Consider the following 19,806-nt stretch of genomic DNA (forward strand, 5'->3'; position numbering starts at 1 on the left):
TGAGGCAGTGATTTGACATGGACTTTGCATTAAAGAGACATTTCTGTTTGTTAGCATAAAAATATTACTCTGTGCAATAAGCATTTTGTAAAAGTACTTTTAACACCAAATAATGGCTGCTGGCTTTCCTCTGAGCATCTCTGTTACTATAAGTATGCACTTTTAAAGTCATGCTTTAGTTTTTCATGCATCAGTAATATTGAATTGCTTGTAGACATAAGTTGAATGGCATGGTTATAATACCATAGAAAGATCCGCTCCATCTTCTGCTGGTGCAACTTGCTGCAAGTCCCTTACAAGAGCATTAGGATAGTAATGTTATCTGATGTTGGCTGGCATGTGGCAGTCTTCCACATCCTCAATTTTTATATTCTAGTTTTAGATGTTATGAAGAACAGCATTTACTTTTTAAGATGTGATCATAGTGCTGATTGTACTGCTAAATTCTAAACACAGCCTTTTCCTATCATGCAAGCATTTTTGAGATTTCAGGGTTTTTTTATTCTTATTTTCAGAAAAGTCAGAGTTAAAATCTCAAAAGAGGGCAAAAAGGGAATTGGGAACCAACCAAGAAGGAAATCTCTGATAGGTTTGAAATGTTTCATTTAGATGATTTGCTAAGTTATTTTGATTGTGATCTTTTCTTATTTTACCATTTTAAGCATATGATAAGTTTCTAAAAGAAAAGTGTATTTGAACCAAAGAACAGAAATTTCATTTAGAAAAGTATCAGAATAAGGTACCTGGCAGCTATCTGGCAGCTTAAGTGGTTGGGAGAATTTTTGAGCATTTCAAGTCCTGGAATACACTGTACAGTGCATTTTCTCCAAACAGTTTCACTTTAGACAACTTTGAGTTCCAATTATGTGGCCTAAGGTTGTAAACCCTTGGTCATACTATTAGCTGCATTTACTTGAATGATATTACTTGGCCAAAGGACATGGTTTGTGTCAGTTTGTGGACTGGTTGTCTGAAATCCACCAGTACCAAGGGAAGTATTGCTGTAACTAAAGACTGACTTTATTAGAGTGAGGATTTTAGTTCTGAATCCTTTGAAGATAAGGTAAAATGTATTTTCAGCCTCATTTGTCTCTTATCTACATCTGCTGCTACCAGGCATTGTGTTTAAAAAAGGAATATTTATGAGGCAGTAATTCTCAGAAAACACCTTGATTTTCTGCTAGGTGAATTGCACAAGTGAGGAGCTGCAGTTTCTGAATCCAGGATCTGTGTTTTCTGTGGAGCTGCAATGGGCTAGCCTCAGCTAAGGGCTAAACTCCCCTCCTCAGGGGGCAGGGAAAAAAATAGCATGAGAAAGCTCACGGGTTGAGATAAAGTCAGAGAAATTGCACGCCCTTTACTGTTATGGGTAAAGCAGTCCCAACCTGGGGAAAATTAATTCATGGAAAATTATTGCCACTGAAAATAGATTTGGGTAGCAAGAAACAAAGACAAACAGTAAACTGCCATGTTTCCTTTCCGTCTTCCAGACTCAACTTCAGTCCTTCGCTGCAGACTCCTCCACCCACCCCTGAGCAGTGCAGCAAGAGATGGGGGGGGGGGTTACAGTCAGTACACAACAGATCCTCTCAGCCTCTCTTTCCATCTGATACTTTTCTTCTGCTACAGTGTGGGTCCTTCTACAAGCTGCAGCTGTACAGGAAAAAGCCCTGCTCTGGCATGAGGTCTCCCCAGACCACAGTTCAGATCCCTTCTCCAATGTGAGCTCTTCCAGGGGCTGCAGAGGAATCTCTGCTCCAGCACCTAAAATGCACCCTCCCCTTCTTGTATTGCCTTACTGCTCACACTACTGTCACTCGCTCTCCCCTACCTGTCCAACATCCTTGGCCTTTCTTAAATATGTTATCACAGATGTGCTGCACATGACTGATGGGCTCAGCTGTGTCCTGTGGCGATCTGATGGAGCTGGCTGGAGTCAACTGTGTCCTCTGCATGGGGCAGCCTCAGGGTCCTCCCTGTATCCCCTCTGCTACTGCACCTATGGAAGGGACTTGGCTACAGTTCTTGTTCAGCCCATTAGTTTGCAAAGCTGTTAGAAATGTTTCTCACAAACAAAACCCAGCCTATTTTGAATCAGCTCCTTTTCATAGTACAAACATGTTGCTATTAATTAGTATTCCCTCATCTTACCTTCTTGCTTCTGCAGCTGTTTCATGTTACATCTTGATAGGGAGCTCTTTTTTCAGTTGCAAACAAGTTTGTTGTTATTTATTGCAGTATAAACAAAGCCAGGTATGTTAGAAATGATCTCTCAATTTAAACTTTTACTTTGAGAAAAGTCTATGAAAACTTGTAACTTAAGGAATATCAATAGCAATAAAAAGAAAGATATATCTAAATGAAAATTTGCTTTTCAGCCCTGAAATAGGGCCACGCAAAAACTATTTATCATCCCCATGCCCAACAGTGTTTCTGAAGGGAGATAAAAGTTAAGGATTAGTATCCAGAAAGACTTCTGGACAAAACTTATTACATTTTCTTTTTCTCTGCAGTTCACAAAGGCAAAAGTGTAACTTGGTTCAGTTTGAGGTTATATATCTTAAAAAATGATGCAATAGCTACAGTCTCCTATGATATTATCATAGGTGGATATACAGTGTGGCATAACGCATCCTGTGTTTTTCAAGGGGTAAGACTAATTTCCAAAAGCAAAAATAAACTTAAAATAGCATTAAATCAGTAAAAGTCTAATTGCTTGGGGACAGTTTGCGTGACCATATTATATTATGTCACTTCTTTTTAGATCAGTCTCTTCTAAGTAAACAGACATCCTTTGGCATCTGAGTATTTCCCTGTGGCAGTCTGCTAAGAAAAACATGAGGAGATCTCCCCGACATCGCTTTTCCCGCTAGCTGCTCCCTGTGATTTATTTGCAGTCACAAGGATTGCTTATCTGCTGAGATAGAGCAGCAGAGCCCATGTGCCTGCCTGCTTGCTCTGTGCAGTAGGCCTATTGTTCTGTCATGGCTCCTGAGAGATTGCTGTAGGTTGACCTTGGCAGGTGACCTTATCAGAGGTGGTTTTGCAAATACTGGTTTATTTCAATAACATTCAAATAACTTCTTGCAAGTGGTTTCTTAACACATTCAGAGTGGAATCCATGAGGATTATAGAATCATAAAATCATAGCATGGTTTGGGTTGGAAAACACCTTAAGATTATCTAGTTCTAACCCCCTGCCATGTGTTGGAACATGGGCAAGGACACTTCACACTAGACCAGGTTGCTCAAGGCCATATCCATTCTTGCCTTGCACACTACCAGGAGTGGAGCATCCACAACTTCCTTGGGCAGCCTACAGTGCCTCAACACTCTTACTGTAAGGAATTTCTTCCTTATATCTAATCTGAATCTTCACTGTTTAAGTTTGAACCCGTTACCCTTATAGGTCCCCTTCAGATACTGGAAGGCTGTTATGAGGTCTCCACGCAGCCTTCTCTTCTCCAGGCTGAACAGCCCCAACCTTCTCAGCCTATCTTCATACAGAAAGTGCTCCAGTCCCCTGATCATCCTCGTGGCCCTCCTCTGGACTTGTTCCAACAGTTCCATGTCCTTTTTATGTTGAGGACACCAGAACTGCACACAATACTCCAAGTGAGGTCTCACGAGAGCAGCGTAGAGGGGCAGGATCACTCCCTTCGACCTGCTGGTTACACTCTTTTTGATGCAGCCCAGGATATGGTTGGTTTTCTGGGCTGTGAGTGCACACTGAAGCCGGCTCATGTTCATGCTCTCATCGACCAACACCCCCAAGTCCTTCTCCACAGGGCTGCTCTGAATCTCTTCTCTGCCCAACCTGTAGCTGTGCCTGGGATTGCTCCGACCCAGGTATAGGACCTTGCACTTGTCCTGGTTAAACTTCATAAGGCTGGCACCAGACCACCTCACAAGTGTGTCAAGGTCCCTCTGGATGACATTCCTTCCCTCCACTTTATCAAACACACCACATTATGATTCCAGGTTGCTCTGGAGGTGGTTCTGTATTTCTACATTATTTTTTTCATTCTCTAAGGTCTTGTGCTGTCTTCTCCATCTCTCAAGACAGAGATGGCTGTGCCTGCAAAAAGAGGGAGTCACTGCTGCTCTTCAGGAAACATGAAACTACATAAATCTGCATTTAAATTCTTATGTAAACACGGCAAATATTGATTATAAAGCATACATTCTTTGTCAGTATAATACATACCTTTATGTCATCATTGTTGCAAGGTTGCAAGGTGTTCATATGAACATATCTCTCCAATTTAGCTTTCCTTTAGACAACATTAGATCTATATAAGAATATTACTTTCCTTCATTATAGTCTGAAAATCTGAGCATTTTGTTCTTAATAAGCGTTTGAAATTATCAGGAAGAAGCTAAGGGACAATAACATTAGAAATTTACTAATTAAAATTGTATTTTTAAATGAGAAAACTGGTCAAAAATAGATATTGTTCAGTATTCAGTAGAGTGAAGATAAGAGCATGAATGTGTTTCACAGAATAACACAATATAACACAGCTGTATCCTGAAGGAGTGAAGCATCTAAGCATACCTCCTTTCCAGATGCTGTCACATTCCCCAGGTACTTTACAGTAAATATGAGCTAGAGGCTTGGTACAGGCATTGTTGATGCAGTGTTGATGCAGTGTGGCAGTCTTCTTCATGCCGGAGTAAAGCAGAAGGAGTAGAAATATAATAGTATGGTTTTTTTTTAATTTTCGGTTTATGATTTTTCTGAGATCTTCACTCCCTGACAAAATTTATAAAGGGAAGATGTCAAAAACTAATACTTGATGGGACAAAGGAGGAGTTTTTTGCTTTCCTCAAGTGCAGGATAATAGTAGTAAGAAGGAGCAAGCTTGAAAATAGAACTTTTTGCTGTAAGGGAGCAGCAGAAGTAGAAACATTATAAAATCCTATTGACAGCCAGGCCTTTTCACCACTGACCTCTCCTTAGTTCTTAATGGAAGATGATATGTAATCTTCTAAGTTAACTCATCTGCTCTTTCTTGGCTTTGTGATGTTATTTCACTGAAGAATGACCACAAGGATCAGGAAACGAACAGATCCTTTTCATTCCAAGTGATATATGGTGGATTGTGTCTGTGTCAAGCACAAGGAACTTAAGAAATAGAAAAAAATATTAGTGGGTCACTTATTCCATAGCTTTGACAACATAGGCTTTCCTTAAGAAACATCCCCAAATTTTACCTGCTCTAATTTCAGTGCCTCACATAATGAACTTTAAAGTGCTCTTAGTTTTTACTGATAGAACTGCTTGAAGACAGCAGCAATATCTTTTACGATTCTGTCTATAGTCATGTATTTAACTCATGGAATTTCTACATAGAAATGTTTTTATTTCTTTTACTAATGTAATTCTAACTTAATTAAAAATAAATACCATCAATACCAAAATATTTTTATAAAATAAACATAGATACACCACCTTACTATCAAAAGTTTAATTAAAAGGAATTAGTACTTTTTTTAAATGTATAATTTTTAATCAACATTACAGTGTATAGAAAAAATTATGTTGACAACATCTGAGGCTTCATTTATATATAGGAAAAGAGAAATAGACAGATAGATAGATAGATAGATAGATGGATAGGTAGAGGAAAATTTGGTAGTGGTAACACCTACTATGGTTTGATTTTTTTTGAAAGAGGTGGACATTGCCTTCCTATTTTTTATTAAGCATATGTCCAAAAATCTTTATCCATGTAATGTCCCTTTTTAATACCATTTGTGATTAGGAACTGGCACTACACCAAAAATACAATGTCTTCATTAAAAAAAAAAAAATTAATTTCTCTAATTGGCTCCAATTCAGTATAGATATAAAGTCTGTCCTTTGGTAAAATACTAGCTCTGCATGTGAGGGATTTTAGAAAAACGTACTTCCAAATCCAAAGAAAATGAAAGTGAAACAACAGGTCTGGGAATATACAATCAATACATTGGAAATGACAATTTAAGCCAAAGGATAGAAGCTAATTGAAAATATCCGAGTAGAGTTTGTGTGTGTGTCTATGTGTATGTATAAATACTTAGATATAAACCTGTATATACAGAAATATCTACTTATAACATTTATATGTAAATGTAAGGGGAAATGCAGAAGGGTGAAAAGCAAGTACCCTGGAGGGCTACAGTAATAGAAGTGGTGACTATCTTCAGGTTTAAAACTCACTGAGGGGATCCTGGATTGATTTTAGGAACATGCACTCAGCTCCATTTTTTTCATCTGGTACTGCAAGTATGACAGTCAAATACAATTCAGTAGTACCTCTATTTTCTCAGATCTTGCCTGCACATACAGTTAGCACAGCTGAGTAACTGTACGAGTACTGTACGAGTACCTGGACTCATACGGGGGGTTCAGGCACAGCAATACAGCACTGGAGGTGTTTGGCTTGTTTCCTCCAAGGATCCTCAGGTTTGAGTTAGATATTTTGCCTCCTGAATCCCAGGCTGATGCAAGGCCTTTAGACTGGGATTCATATTTTATACTATTTCCATGTCTGTTAAATAAATGGGTATCTAAACCCAGGCTTAAATTTATGGGTTTCTTGCCACTGGGTGCTTGTAGCTATAAAATCTGTTGTGGAATTAGATGTTGTATGCAGCGCAGCCTTTCCTTGCACAAAACCTAGATAGAAGGAGGAGCGCTGAACTAATTCACTATCTATCTTGAAAGCTAAGATATATGGATTTAAATCCTTGCTCTAAATCAGGCAGTAAACTGGACCTGTGGAATAGTAGGAGAGCTGTTTAACTATTAGCCAGAGGAGTGGAGGACAGCAACAGCTTGCTGCCTGGGCTGTTAGAAGGGATAGTCAGGTTTCTTCAGGCAAGATAGATAAACAGATAAAGCAGTGATGAGCAGTACGTTGCACCAAAGATAAGATATTAAGCAGCTTAGTGGTGTCAGAGCTGGAATTGTACACTTGCCCAGCAGCAAAGCTGTACCGTTAGCCTCAGGAGCCTGGGCACCAATAGGAGTAGGCAACAGATCAGAGCAAGTGTTTGAGGGTGTAAACTTTCATCTTAAAAGACCTTAAAGTGTGAGTAGGAGGCAAAGCTGTATATTATGTCTAAGAATTGTCTTTTCCCCTTCTTGGCCTCAATCTACGAACTCTTTCTAAAAACAGCCTCTGAACTCCGTCAAGGAAATAACAGACCCCAGAAGGAACCCAAAGATCTGTCCCTCACAGTCACTATGCTGCTATGAAGATTCTTTGGCTTATGCTTCACACTGTCTCTGTGAAAGAGGAAATTTGGCAAGGTCATTGCTCAGAATTTCAGATACAGGCATGTGGGGTTAAATTTCAAGGCAAGGTGATATCAGCTTGGCTGGGGAACTCATGTACTGCCTACTTAATTCTTTTCTTCGACCATGTTGTCTATGAGATGCAAAGAACGATAAACTGATTGGTAAGAAATAGAAGGAAGTTAAAAGAATAGGAAAAAAACCCCAAATTTGTGACAACCTTGGCTGTTACGAGTGAAAATTTCAGCAAAACTTTAAGGTTCACATAGGTATTTTCTAACTAATAGAGCAAGAAATCAATCTTTAATAAGCTGACAGCACCAATTTTATCTGTAGTTGTAACATAATTGTTTTGTATGACTCATTATGTATTAAGGTCAGCACAGGTGGCTGCATTATTAATTTGGTGCAAGGGCTCAGAGGGTCAAATATTCAAGGGAGAAAAGAAACTGTTGAGACATTGTAGGAGAAGAAAACTAGAGATAGGGAAAAAATTTCTAGTCACTCTTTCAATTTTAAAGAGTTCAAGACACTCTGTAAGCACTGTATCACTGCAGTGAATTATGTAGACAGAATACAAAGCAAAATGTGAATTAGAATAGCTCTTTTTTCAGATGCCCATACTCAGAAAAAATTAAAATACGGCTGACCCTTCCCTTCAGCTAGCATACCTTACAGAACAGAAGGTCAGTGTAGATGGTTAAATACACCCAAGATAAAAAAATAAGGAAAACTAAGCTGAGAATGATTATACACTTAACTCTGAGGCAAGCTGTACACTCTGGAATGAAATTCCAACCCAATTAAAGATGATGGGTCAATTTATACTTCTGCCAGGCCAGAAATTTCCCATAGGAAACCATCTTTTGAGCACAAACAGGCGTTCAGATTCGAGTTAAATTTAGTGGTTAGTCAAAACCCAGAACAGCTCAAGCAGTTTTGCAGTCCATCTAACCATGCAGGCAGAGCTCTCGCAAAAGCAGGGTTCTGGTTTTGTTTTATTTTCCTCCCTAGAGGAGAAAAACAAAATTTACTTCTTTCTTGTTCTGCATCCCCAGCTGTTAGTTATCAAATCTATGTTGGAGAATTTAATGAATAAAAGTCTGTGGGGATTAACTTGATGAGAAGTTCAAGTATATCAAAGACTAAAATGCTGTTGTAATGCAATGGCTCAAAAATCTTATCAGCAGTAGCATATTAATAGTGCCACATTTTTTGTAAGACTTTACTGGAAAGGATGTGAACAGGCTGGGCACACTGAAGGGAACTTGACCCAGGCCCCTGCTACTAATGTGATAATTTCCTTTTTAGCTCGATAGCAGTTTCTTACCATGCCTACTGAGCAGTCCAATTTATAAAAAAGAAAAGCAGAGGTATAAGAGGTTGAAGGGACTTGGAAATATAAGGCACATTATCAGCATTTTCTTGGGACATGAGGTCAACAGTAATAGTTTAACTGGTGCAGCAACTGCCCCTTTTTAAATAAGTGACTCACGCTTGAATGATAAAAATAGTCGAGTGCTAACTGCTGTTCCATATGGCTCTAACTTAAACAAAGGGTGTCATTCAAGGGCCATAGGATTGGCAGGCAGGGAGGGCCACATCACACAGGGTTCTGACCCTGCTTTGACTCAGGATAATGCTGTAGAAGAGGCTGCTTATGTTTCTCAACCTGGGATGCTGGTTATCTGCCAAGGGAAAAAGAATATATCAGCAAATGTGATAATGTAATTGCTAACATATTTTTTCTCTCGTAGGCATCAGTTTCCTGGATATGATGCTGGTCTTGAGATACACAAAACGAGTAGAATGAGATGGGAAGTGTTGGGTTATATTTAGGTACTTGTAGCAGTTATTAAAGTGAAGTCCATAGAAAAGAAAGAATAATTAATCAAAATCAGAAAAAGCAATGACAAAAATCTATTTTGCATTTATTTTGACACTATAATTTTCTGGTCTGCTTTTCAGATTGATTTTAGAATGATTTACAAAGAATTTTAGAATGATTTAGAAACTTTCTTTTAACTTTGCAAACTTCCACTTGAGCTTTTGTTAAGCCGAGAGACTGCAGTCCAAGTATTTGCTTAGGATGCTTGATCAGGCCTTTTGCTTTACGGAATGGTGTTTCAGACTAACTGCAGGCACTGGACCTTCAGCTGGCCATCTGAATGCCACTGTCCCTGGAGGACACCCTTTGGAGTTGAAAGGAAAACTGCCACTGATGCCTGTGGTTAAATGTAATGTTCAGCATCAGAGCTGAGAATTGAAGATGTTCGGGAGATAAGAAGGCATGTAATTTAAAAGTAAAAGTCACAGCAACTCAGAAAATTGTAATCCTGCTTACACGTACAAAAATGCTTACAATCACTTATATGTTTTCTCATGTGTCCCGATTTTGCTTTCTTAAATATTCTGAACTAATTTTGTATTCCCCAGTTTTATTTTGTGAATGGTTTATGTAGAAAGAGCAACTGTTCTCCAAATATTAAGACTAAATTCTTATCACATCATTTTTGGAGTTTCATGAACATCAATCAGGTTGCCCACAAAAATGGATGAAAAGTGTTTTTATGCTGATGGCTATAGGACTGTATTAATTTTTTGTGACTTCTTAGCTTTAAGCCTAATTTAAACACAATTCTTATTGATCCTATTTTTAGTATATAGATGATGATTTCTTCTGTCTTTTCAGAATATATGGAGTGTTTGTAGTACAAGAAAGAATGCAGTGAGGCTTTTAAGTTACATATGTCTGGACAGAAGCATTATAAGCCTTTTGAATTCTCAGAGAATCAAGAGACATTAACACAGTCAAATGGTGACAGTTGTTTATCATCTTCACCAGGTTTCATAAGTATTATCTCTTGGGTCTCAAATTCTAGTGGTACACAGAAACTACTGATGGATTAGCTGGTTATCGAAAATAGCTTTGCATGTACTGGAAAGCTAATGAGGGTAACAGTGGTATTTTAAATCCTGCACTTCAAAGAAAAACAGCTCTATAATAAATTCATGTATAAGTGGTCAAGTTCTAAGACATCAGAATAATAGATAGCATTTGCACTTGTTCATCTTCTGAACAAATGTAAACAGCAGAATACTGACTGGAATGTAAGCAGTATGTTAGCTAAGATAGACTCAATTATATTAATATCATATTTAAGAAAGCAATGCTTATAGCAAGATATGTGTGCAAGATTACAATGTAATGTTTATGTTTATGGATCTTATGAAACTGGAACTGAAGTGGCATTTTAAAACTTCTATGAGGTTTGAATTCTCTTCTAAAGAAAATAGTTAAAAATTCATTATTGCATACAGCAGTGTTTACTGAGCAGTGCTTTTGTTACTGTTCTATACACCTAGTTTTGAGAGCTGGGTGTAATCCTGATTAAGCAAAGAAGCTCAAAATCAGATTATACATCTGCTAGCAATTAGATGGAACAGTTACCATCCAGGGATATATTTCCACTGGAAAAGAAAATAAAAAACAAACCCACATTCTGTGGTATAATTAAGCCACAGTTAGATGTAATTCTCCTGTCCATTCACAAAGTGTATTCACACACATAACTGTTGCATTGCCCTTTGGTCATCTTGACCAAATGATCGAACAAAAACAAGCATTAATGTCAGGAGATAGTTGATAAATAGTCTCAGAATGTGAGTGGTAGAAGCTCCATTTTAACATATTCAAAAAATAAAGGATTTAGTCTGGAGGATAACCCTACACTGGTAAGAAGATAGATGATTTACATTCCCCACCCACATTTTTATTTTATGTGGTACTGTGAGTCTCTTGAGCAATCTAAATAAACAGAAAATTACATACATGAAATTTTTAAAAGGTAAATAGTGTTTAAAATTAATATAAGAGAACTTGCTGAATGAGATATTAGATACTCTGCTCTGAACAATGGCTACCTAAGATGAACTGGTCTGGTGATAAACATTAGCTGAGATTAAGCAAATGGATTATGTTTTTTTCTAGCTGAGTGCACTTGGAATACAACTAAGGATGCTCATTTCATACGACATAGACAATCACATGTACAATTTATAAATTTGAAAACAAGCTAACTACTCTTTTATATACACAGGATGTGACTGTGGGTGAGTATGATGAAATTATATGCAGTATTTACGAACTATATGGTATTAGACACAATCTTATATATTTAGAATGAAACATTCCGCTTAGTGTCTTTATAAAATTGACTGAATTTGTGCATGAACTTTGAATGAATGGTTTTGCTTATGAGGGTACAGGCAAAGGGATTCAATTCTGAATTTTGTTTGATTTTCTTGAAAATATTAATTATATTGTAAGTGCCAAATTATCTTAATAGACATTCTGTATCACGTAATATAAGCTATTTCCTCATTGTAGAGTAAAATCATTGAAGTATAAAAATTGATACTATTTTAGATAAAATGAAACTATTACAGTGCAATGACCTGTAGTATCAAGTAGTAACTTCTACAATATGTTGATTATTCGTTTGTTGAAATGTTTTCTATTTGTAAGATGCAATCAGAAGATACATGAAAGATGCAATTTCCACTATTAAAATCAATCCTAGAAAATATTCACACATGGTGTTCTATCAAACTCTCAGTTCTCTTCCAAAACTATCTGGCTTATTGTTAATTTTATGTTTTGCTAAGAAAAACTTCTTTATCTTAGTTCCTTTTGTGAATTCAAATGATTTCACATTTATAATGAAAATTGTCTTTTTGTTTGCATGTGTATTCTCTCTTTGTTTTGGATTTTGTTACTTCCACACTGTCAAGACACAATGTAATAATTATCTTTATGTAAAATGCATTGTGTTTTATTTAAATCCATTATTATCAGTATTTTTGTGAGAAAATCCATCTTGTGAATACCTCTTGTGAATAATCATATGGGTAGATGAAATTCCACTTCATTTTCATAAAGGGTGATAAGCTGTAGTACAGAAAAACTGAGGAGCTATGTCTGTTCGTTTCTGTTTCTGGCCATGATGATGACTTAACAGATTACTCCCCTTTCCCAGAGATCCTGGACTGGACTCTCTTAGTGAGCTGAAGTCATCTTGGCAGTTAAATGCAGGAGCCCAACATTCAGTTCACTCATCAACTTTACTACTATCATGGCTACTTTTATTGGCATAGAATATTTCCTCTGCAAATCAAGTCTAAAATTTTGTGTTGCAGCTAGCAATAAAAATGCTCTTATGGGTTTCCTCTAGGAATAAGACACTGTAAGAAGTTGCCCAGAGAAGTTGTGGATGCCCCATCCCTGGAAGTGCTCAAGGCCAGGCTGGATCAGGCTTTGAGCAGCCTGGTCTAGTGGAAGGTGTCCCTGCCCATGATTCTATGATATAGAATCATATCTATTCATAAACTTATAGTCTATGAATATCAGTATAAACAGAATGATGCATGAAACATAAAATGGCTGATTCAAATTGTGTTCTCAGTCTTAACGCACCTGTCAACCTCTCAGTTTAGAAAAGTAATGAAAATTTAGGCAAGTAATGAATGCATGTGTCAAAAGAGATGATGAAATGCAGCTTTCACTGATTTCAGTTGAAGTACAGCTCCTCCTTAACAAAGCCAATTCATTAGCCATCATGGACGGGGTTATATAAGTTATTGCAGCCAAGCCTGAAAATGTTTTCCTGCAATTCTTTAATTAAATATGTACAGATTTTCAATTTATTTGTATTTTTATTTATTTAATGAAATTGTGATTACATAAATCAATCTTTGTGTACACACACTGCAGACCCGTTTGGTTATTTTTCAGTTTTAGCACTTAATGAGAGTACAATATACAGCATAAATAATGTATTAAAAGAAGAATTTTTTTCCTGTCCTCTGATCATTGTTCAAAATAATGACCATTTTAAAAGTTATTAATGCTTAGTAAAGGCAAAACACCCAAGCTGAAAACAGTGCATTATTAGAAAAGCTGTAAGAACACAGTAAGAAAAACATCTTGTTAAATATACCTTTATTTGAACCTTGACTGTCTTAAAAAATGTCAGCATTTTCTTATCAGTTTCAGAACTGATGTATGTAGTAATGAAATAGTGAAAATATTGCTTTCCACAGCTTCATTAAGAAAAATATGTAGTAGCCAGAGAGTTTGTTTCATTAGTCAATATGGCAGTTACATCAAGGTGACATTGTCAAAGAACTAATTTATATAATTTTGATGGCAAGCATTCTCTGAGACTGCTCTATTGCTTTCCAGTAAAACTCTACTAAAACTGTTTCCTTGAGGCTGATCAGTTGAGTAGCCATTTCTACCTTGTGTTCCTGTGCTCCAGTAAAAGCAAACCAATCATTAAGATAAAGCAATTATTTCATTCATTTAAAGGGTTTTTACTACAGTATCTGTATGTAGACTGAATTCAAATGGAGAGGTTGTAGTGAGACTATTCTATTTTCAAGCATGAGCACTATCATTATAGTTGTCAGAACTAACCTGTATTCTAGAAGACTGGTATTTAAACGTTTCAATTTAAAGGATACTTCTACTGACGAATATGAGATTTTTTTTGTTGTTGCTTTATAAGGGACTTATAAGTCTTTTAAGACTTTTCTCTTACTAAAAAAGACATTTTTGATCAGTAGTTTTTCCCTCAATGTGAATGCAAATATTGTAGCAGTTCATGTATCATGAAATATAAAACTTGTGATAGAAAAACAAATGGTTTGTGAATTTATGATGCAACTTACTTCTAAAACATATTTTTTGGACCTTGTACTGCAACAATTTACAGCGTAGAAAATCTGGAGCCTTTTCTCTGACTCCAATGAATTTGCCCTGGTATAAAACTAGTATATGAGATCAGAATCATAGAATCACAGAATCACAGAATAGTTAGGGTTGGAAAGGACCTTAAGATCATCAAGTTCCAACCCCCTGCCATGGGCAGGGATACCTCACTCTAAACCATATCATCCAAGGCCTCGTCCAACCTGGCCTTGAGCACTGCCAGGGATGGAGCATTCACAACCTCCCTGGGCAGCCCATTCCAGTGCCTCACCACCCTTACAGGAAAGAATTTCTTCCTTATATCCAATCTAAAATTCCCCTGTTTAAGTTTTAACCCATTACCCCTTGTCCTACCACTACAGTCCCTAATGAAGAGTCCATCCCAGCATCCCTATATGCCCCCTTCAGATACTGGAAGGCTGCTATGAGGTCTTCATACAGCCTTCTCTTCTCCAAGCTGAACAGTCCCAGCTTTCTCAGCCGATCTTCATATGGGAGGAGCTCCAGTCCCCTGATCATTCTCGTGGCCCTCCTCTGGATTTGTTCCAACAGATCCATGTCCTCTTTTTGTTGAGGACACCAGAACTGTACAAAATACTCCAAGTGAGGTCTCACGAGAGCAGAATAAACGGGCAGGATCACCTCCTTCGACCTGCTGGTCACGCTCCTTTTGATGCAGCCCAGGATACGGTTGGCTTTCTGGGCTGCAAGCGCACACTGAAGCTGGCTCATGTTCATTTTCTCATCAACCAGCACCCCCAGGCCCTTCTTCACAGGGCTGCTCTGAATCTCTTCTCTGCCCAACTTGTGGCTGTGTCTGGGATTGCTCCGACCCAGGACCTTGCACTTGGCATGGTTAAACTTCATGAGGTTGGCATCAGCCCACCTCACAAGCGTGTCAAGGTCCCTCTGGATGGCATTCCTTCCCTCCAGCGTATCAGCCGAACCACACAGCTTGGTGTCATCGGCAAACTTGCTGAGAGCGCACTCAATCCCACTGTCCATGTCACCAACAAAGATGTTGAATAAGACTGGTCCCAACACCGATCTGTGAGGGACACCACTCGTTACTGGTCTCCAGCTGAACATTGAGCCATTGACGACAACTCTTTGTGTGCACCCATCCAGCCAGTTCTTTATCCACCGAGTGGTCCATTCATCAAATTGATGTCTCTCCAAATTAGAGACAAGGTTGTTGTGTGGGACAGTGTCGAACGCTTTGCACAAGTCTAGGTAGATGACATCAACTGCTCTACCTCTGTCCATCAGTTCCATTGCCCCATCATAGAAGGCCACCAAATTGGTTAGGCATTATTTCCCTTTAGTGAAGCCATGCTGGCTGTCACCAAGCACCTTGTTGTTTATTTGTATTGTCTTTCAGTTCTGTTATTTTGGACTGAATATGGCTCATGCCTAGGCACAAGCTTCTCCCTGTTAATAAAAATTTTTCTAACATCTCAAATATAAAATATTCTTGTTAGCTTTGTGCTCAAGAAATAAAACTGGACTGACCACATACCATCTTCTAAGGAAAGGTTTCTTGTACCAAAGTGATAAGAGATTTAAAATTATATTGCGGAGTTTTGGGAATATTTGCAAATTGAGCTATGCTAACTTAACCTGACAGTACTGGAGTCTTTGTGGAATTTAGAGATTACGGCTTGGATCCACCTAAATCCAGTGATTTTTGGCACAACTTGTTGCTGTGGCTTCTTATAAATTCTCTTTTTGTACCTTTCAAAATTAGGACCATGTTATTACTAGCCATAAGAAAAGTTTTACACCCGTCTCTTCTTTCTTCCAGATTGCTGTCAAAATGAGTGAAACACCTTCAACTAGTTACTCGGTGAATCAGCCTAACTCCTCCGAGAGTGAACAGAGTTTAACCACGCGCCATTTCAATGTTACTGAACCTGTTGTGGCAAAACGGATCTGTTTCTATAAAAGTGGAGATCCTCAGTTTAATGGCATCAACATGGTAATTAACAGTCGGTCTTACAAAACATTTGATGCCTTGCTGGATAGTTTATCCAAACGGGTCCCATTACCTTTTGGAGTAAGAAATATTAGTACACCAAAAGGGAGACACAGCATCACCAATCTGGAGGATCTTGAAGATGGAAAATCTTATATTTGCTCCCATCAGAGGAAAATGAAGCCCATCAACTTGGAACAGGCTAGCAAAAAGCCACTTCCCTGGCAGATCAGCAGGCCTGTCAGTGCTCGCCGTCGAGCTGTGCAATTAGCAAGGGAAAATGAAGATGGATTTGGCCATCGAGAAAGTAAAATAACAACTCCCAAGAAGATGCTTGTTTTCAAAAATGGAGATGTAAGACTCAGGCGCACCATAGTTCTGGGAAAAAAAAATACACAAAACTTTGAGGCCTTTCTGGATTACATGAGTGAGTTAATGCAGTATCCAGTTGTGAAACTATACACCACTGATGGCAGAAAGGTGAGAATAAAGATGAGTATGTGCAGTAAGATTGCTTCTAGATTAGTTTTAATTATAAAGGTGATTTTATCAACTATAAGCTTGGGACACTGGCCTGGTGTAAGATCTGATGTGCTGAATTCCAGCTGTTTCTTTTCTATGCCTTTTCCCCTTCAGAAAAGCTGCTAGCCTGGAGAAATATTCTGAAATTTTGTGATTAGAGAGAAGCAAGTGAGGGCATTTTATTTTAAGCCATCTTGAAAAAACACTTTCCTTAATCAGACCTCTTTCAGGGATGCTCTCAATTCTATATTTTTACCCATTTGCAAAGAAACTTTTAATGTTTTAAAAATAAGTATTTGTCTATTAGCCAAATGTATTTTATCATTGCACAAATGCAGAGTGGTTTGCCATTAGTGACTTGGAACTATGACATCTATTGTCTAGATTTCAAACTATGGACCAAGCTCTGTACCTCTAAACCTAGATGACACAAAACTAATAATCCCGATTTTCAGCTCACATGCAGTTTTATATAATTTTCTCTTACTTTGTGTTTTATCTGTGTGTTGTTTAATCACAGAAAAACACCTGTGATTGTACCTAACAGATATCTAGAAAGGGAATTCTATGCAGAGCTCCAAGAGTTCAAGGAAAATTTGGGGTTTATCCACTGCTTGGTGAAATTCTGCATTAAGTTAGGAAAATGTCCATATCACCTGTAAGTCAGTAAAATGAAGTTTGCAAGCCTTATCTTGCAATATATTTTAAACACAAAAGTTCAGAACTGAGACAAGGCTCTGAGCACCTTGATCCAGTCAGACCTGCTTTAAGCAGAGGGTTAGACTACATGACCTTTTCCAGTGTATATTGTTCTGTGACTGTGTCCCATTCCTCTGTGGCTGTACAGATCCAGTACTTGTGATGTATTCTGAATTGCCCCATTCCTCCTCCAAATACATGTTCATATGTATACCTACCTCCAAATGCATATTCTTATTTTGTGGCTATGAGAGTCACTGTGAAATGATTAAACCAAATTACATACGCAAATATCTAAATTATAAGAAAATTTTCATGTGCATCCAACTTACTTCTTGAAGTCTTTTTCTAATCTATTGATATAACTAGATATACCCTCACAGAGGTATGAATTGCCTTATAGAAATTGAAAAATTAATTCTGTGCTGTAATACATATTTAATAGCCAGCTGCAAACTAATGTAGAGTTTAAGAAGTGAAGATATTAAAGTATGAAAAGGATAAATCTCGTACATTATTTTAGTGGTTACTAAGGCAGATAATTTAATGATACTTTTCTTTTTTTTCCCAGGTTCCTAATCTCCAGGCCCTAATACTGTGCTCTGGAGCTGTAGTTGCAGCGGGGAGAGAGCCTTTTAAACCAAGCAATTACGATTCTCTTGGGTATTCACGGCCTGCTAAATTGCTTGGAATTGCAAATCGTGTGTACCCAAAAGCAAATGCCAAGTCAGAGAGTGAAAATAGTAAGTTTTTTGAATTAATTTGTATTTTATTAATTGGTTTATTTCTCTCAGCATAAGACATAAACCATGACAATCTTACTAGGATCTACGCTATTCCAAAAGGCCATCTGCTTCGACTCCTTTATAAGCGTAAGAAAGATCAAGCGTTATTGTTCTTTTTAAAGTGTAAGTTTCTAAGTACTCAGCTAGTATGCATATTTTCTTTCAAACAGACTTATTTAGAACATGGGTGCAAATCTGTAAGTATATTTCATATTAATGCATTTGATTGTCATTGCTGTCAAATTTTTGGTGTCATGGTTAATAATGGCAATGGTAAAGAAAAAGCTCAGGCCACTTCAGGGTTTTAACTAACTGAATTTATTGAGCAAAATTTTTGTGCGGTTTTCAGAACTTACCTTAACAAGTAGAATTTTGACTTGTCATTGTCAGAACTTTCACTTTCCCATGTCCCATGCTCCACATAAGCAGGTAAAATATTATAACACCCTTTCACTCACAAATTCATCCTGGTTTTGGAGCTGGTTTTGTCTAAACAGAATGTCAGCCTTTCTTTGTCTAAACAGAATGTCAGCGATATATGTTTTTTGGATAAGTTTGGGAAAAGATACACAAATATGTGCTTTCCTTTAGTTTACTGATAGAGTTGTGTTACTGAGAAGGTCAGTAAGAATGTGAAGTGCCCAGGGTGATCAATGACATGAGGAGCTGTTGGAGAGAAGCAAGGCTAGCTGAATAGCCTGAGGCTGAGAGAAACAAAGTGCTGCAGTACCAGAGCTTTAGGTCATGGGGGAATACTGAGCATTAGGGCAGAGATACTGTCTAGGGGGAACCTTGTTTAATACAGAGGTACTCAGTACTCTTGATAGAGCTGCATGCTGTACTAGAGTGTCCAGAAAATGTTGTAATCGTTTCCGTACTGAGGCTTTCAACAGCAAACTTGACTGTGTCCCAGAGCATGTTGATGTATGAGAGACTTGACTTCCACTTACTTGAATGAGTTGCTTTCACATCCCTTGCAGTTTATTATGTCCCCACCAAACTCGTCATTTTAGTTTTTCTCAACCTTCATGTTCTTTGACTTGCACAGAATTTGAGAAAGTTCTACAGAAACAAAAAAGTCCTACCCAAATTTTGCTTTGAGACAGAGATTGAGCCTTGCAATGGTAGAAGTTGTGAATAGCTCAGAATTTGATAAACTCCCTCTTCCAATCCTTAGTTAAAGGCAATTACAGAAAGAGGGAGAAAAAAAACCCAACACCACCACCATCTTTTTGTCTTTAACCTGAGACGTTCAGAAGTATCCTGTGTAGGAGACATCACTGATGAAGCAAGAGCCTGAAAAATCAAACTGCAGGCACTTTGTTCTGATTCTATTTCTTGAGACAGAGAAAGTGAGATTTTTACTTTGAGAAGCATAAGGTCTTGTCTGTGTTAGAGGAGTTAGTACAAACTTTTATTTCTGATTCAGTTCATGGTAAAACATATGCCTGGGAAACTTGCAAGGCACTCTGCCTGAAATTATAGACTTGTAGTTATAATGGTAATATGCTGTGAAAGTTTTGATATAAGACTATTTGTGACTCACTTGAGATAGAAAGGAAAAAGCTTAAATTCAAGCAACGTAGATAAGTTAATATTGCATGTGTTAAAGATAAGTGAAACCTGTCTATTAGATGGTGGTTTCTATACATGTAGGTACCAGTAGCAGCTCCGGATGTCTTTGTGTGGATGTACCTGCACTGTTTCCCTCTCACATGCAGAACTTTCTGGAAGATAGCAAAACCTTACTTTTATCTCATGTTCTTTT

General features: G+C 37.7%; 1 protein-coding gene across 1 annotated transcript in view; it reads left to right on the forward strand.

The window, feature by feature from the left end:
- Positions 1-19,806, forward strand: part of LOC133206645 (oxygen-regulated protein 1-like) — a 39,823-nt gene that overhangs the window by 13,411 nt on the left and 6,606 nt on the right. Inside the window, exons 2-3 of the mRNA XM_061342780.1 lie at positions 15,862-16,512; positions 17,825-17,996. Of these exons, the coding sequence (XP_061198764.1) occupies positions 15,874-16,512; positions 17,825-17,996 (811 nt within the window). The 5' untranslated portion in view covers positions 15,862-15,873. The remainder of the gene's footprint in view (positions 1-15,861; positions 16,513-17,824; positions 17,997-19,806) is intronic.

Source organism: Neopsephotus bourkii, unplaced genomic scaffold (genome assembly GCF_033783945.1).
Source record: "Neopsephotus bourkii isolate Nb327-2 ecotype Australia unplaced genomic scaffold, CSIRO-AGI_Nbou_v1 NB_1820, whole genome shotgun sequence".
Taxonomy (NCBI): domain Eukaryota; kingdom Metazoa; phylum Chordata; class Aves; order Psittaciformes; family Psittacidae; genus Neopsephotus; species Neopsephotus bourkii.